Here is a 2,472-nt window from a genome sequence, read left to right on the forward strand (position 1 = left end):
CGCACGAGTGGGCAGATATTGCTGCTCAGTCAGGTCACGACCAAAAGAAGCATGAAAGAGGTGGATACACTTCGACTCGTCCAGGAGTTTGTCGTCTCGATAATCACTTAGATAACTCCTCATGTTTTAAACAGAAGGCTGAAAACCCAGGTCGGTGGAATTATTCCGGAGAGCTCCACAATGGCGCGCCTCGTAGCCCAGGGGTAGGAGAATCCAGAAATAATCAAATCAATCTATTCAGCCAAAGCCGGCCTATGCCGGGTGGAGAAAAAGGAAATAGCGAAACCCCGAGGAAGCGAGAAGCGTGGGTGAAGCGAGACGCGGCGAGATAAAAGGTTTACGCTACCCTAACTATTCTAGGATTCTCCAGGGATAAGTAGGCCTTAACCCGGTGACACCCCGAAGTATGAGGTGCTGGTTCGTAATGGCTGCCAGAGGGAGCTCTAGCTACGTCTCACAAAAGAATGTAATAACGGTTTACGTTACTATGGTGGAAATTATGCGGCATTATTTACGTCGTCAAAATCTGTTTTGACCACAAGCCTGGGAAATCCCCAGGTGGAGCAGGTTACCCAAAGGAAAACTCCGGTGATTGTCAAATTTATAGTTGAGATCAGTTTCAACAACATAAGGCGCACACATTCACCATCATCATCATCACAGGCGGCCCCAAATTTTTCTTTTCCGCTTTTATACTTCCTGACTATGCGAATATTTCTACGCCGGTAAATTATTATTAAATTGGTTTGGTATTTTTCGGGCTACGCAGTTATAATGTCCACGTTCGAAGCCCGCGTACTGGGTCAATTCCCCTATTTAGTAAGCGTGTCATTTCTGACCGGCAGCCAAGACAAGACGAGGACGAAGAATCACTCCCAGCCCCTCAGCTACCGGCATTATGCGCAACGCTGAGATGGTCCGAGACAGCGAGGACCCGAAACCGACTGGCCCACCGCTACAAGAAGAGGTCAAGCAGGACAACAAAGGCAACGAGGGCAAGACGAACCTCATCATTAACTACCTACCCCAGTGCCTTACAGACAAGGAGTTCTGCAACATTTTCGCCCCAATCGGCCCTATTAAGGCGTCCAAGATTGCGGACCACAAGGCGACCGGCCAAAGCTACGGCTTCGGCTTCATCGACTATCGGGACGCCGGCGACGCGGCGCGTGCCCTCGACTCACTCAACGGCCTGCAGGTGCTGGACAAAACAGTACAGGTATCACATGCGAGGCCAGGTGGCGAGACCGTTTATCGTACTATGCTTTACGTTTGTGGAATCCACAAAGACTACGCGAATGAGCAAGCCGAAGAGGGTTTTGCCAACGTGGGAAAGATACTACAACTCCGAGTCATCAAGGACAAATGTTCCGCCGGCACCGAGGTGGCCTTTGCGCTCTATGACTTCCTTCAGAATTCCGAAGCCGCGATGACGAAGCTAGCAGGAACCACGCTATTGGACGCTACCGAGGCCCTGGTTATTCAGTATGGACAGCCAAAGACCCCGCGGAAGGAGTCCTGGGGTCACGGAGTACCCCGTCAAGTTGCCAGCGCTCACAATGATGCCATGGGCGGAGGGTCCGCACGTCGATCTTATGGCTGGAACGAGTGCAAACCTATTAAAAGCTATCACCACTACAGGGCGGGCATGACTCAGGCGGAAGTAGCCCCCAGGGGACAGAGACTGTTTATCTACGACATCGGAGCCGAGTGGGACCAAAGCTCGCTCCAGAGGTTCCTCTCCAACTATGGCAACGTGCTCAATGTGAACGATGTCCGCGACACGGCCAACAGTCTGTCCGGGGGATATGGACTCGTCGCCATGGCCACCGCCCGGTACGGCATGGCAGCCGTCGAAGCCCTGAACGGGTTCCGCTAGGCTGAACCACCCCACCAAGCCTTTTTCGAACAGTGCAGGTTTTAGGGAAAATAAAGGGCTTCCGGTGGGAGCTGCAAGGTTTTTGTGTGCCGAATTTGCTTGGGAAGCTTGGACGATCGTGGGGCAAGGGATGCACGTTTTGTATAGAGGAGTATTGGGCATTCAGCAGCTGTTGGAGTCTCTACAGGCATTGCCGTCAAAATGTGGTGCTGTGGACACCCCACTGGAGTCCAAACTCCGATCCGTCACATATTCCCTGTAGTGACTGCCCTAAGTATCATTCTCAACTCTTAATCTCAGTCCTTTAAATAGTGTTGCGCTAGACAATGAGCCGCGGCTTGAGAACTCTGTATTGGTTACACAATGAAAGTCATCTCTGTGTGCTAAGAATGAAACGCTTGCAGCCAATAACGCTAGCAGCTAATAAGGATGTAAATTGAGACAGAGCTGAGAAAAAAAAAACACGATTTTAGAAATGGCACACTTCAGGCGCGCATAATTGCTACCTGCTTTTCTTCTTACTTTCTATGCACTTTATTTTCAGATCTTATGGTTTTTGCTCTTTTAAAAATTAAGGAAATATGTAAGCACAT

The 2,472-nt window shown here is 50.3% G+C and overlaps 1 protein-coding gene across 1 annotated transcript; it reads left to right on the forward strand.

The window, feature by feature from the left end:
* Window positions 1–913: 913 nt before the first annotated feature.
* On the forward strand, window positions 914–1,879 carry LOC144164707 (ELAV-like protein 1). Its single transcript, XM_077695010.1, has one exon. It carries the CDS (start codon window positions 914–916, stop codon window positions 1,877–1,879), a length of 966 nt encoding a protein of 321 aa, XP_077551136.1.
* The last annotated feature ends 593 nt before the right edge of the window (window positions 1,880–2,472 follow it).

This window comes from Haemaphysalis longicornis, unplaced genomic scaffold (assembly GCF_048455015.1).
Source record: "Haemaphysalis longicornis isolate Haplotype H1 unplaced genomic scaffold, Haemaphysalis longicornis Haplotype H1 scaffold_135, whole genome shotgun sequence".
Taxonomy (NCBI): domain Eukaryota; kingdom Metazoa; phylum Arthropoda; class Arachnida; order Ixodida; family Ixodidae; genus Haemaphysalis; species Haemaphysalis longicornis.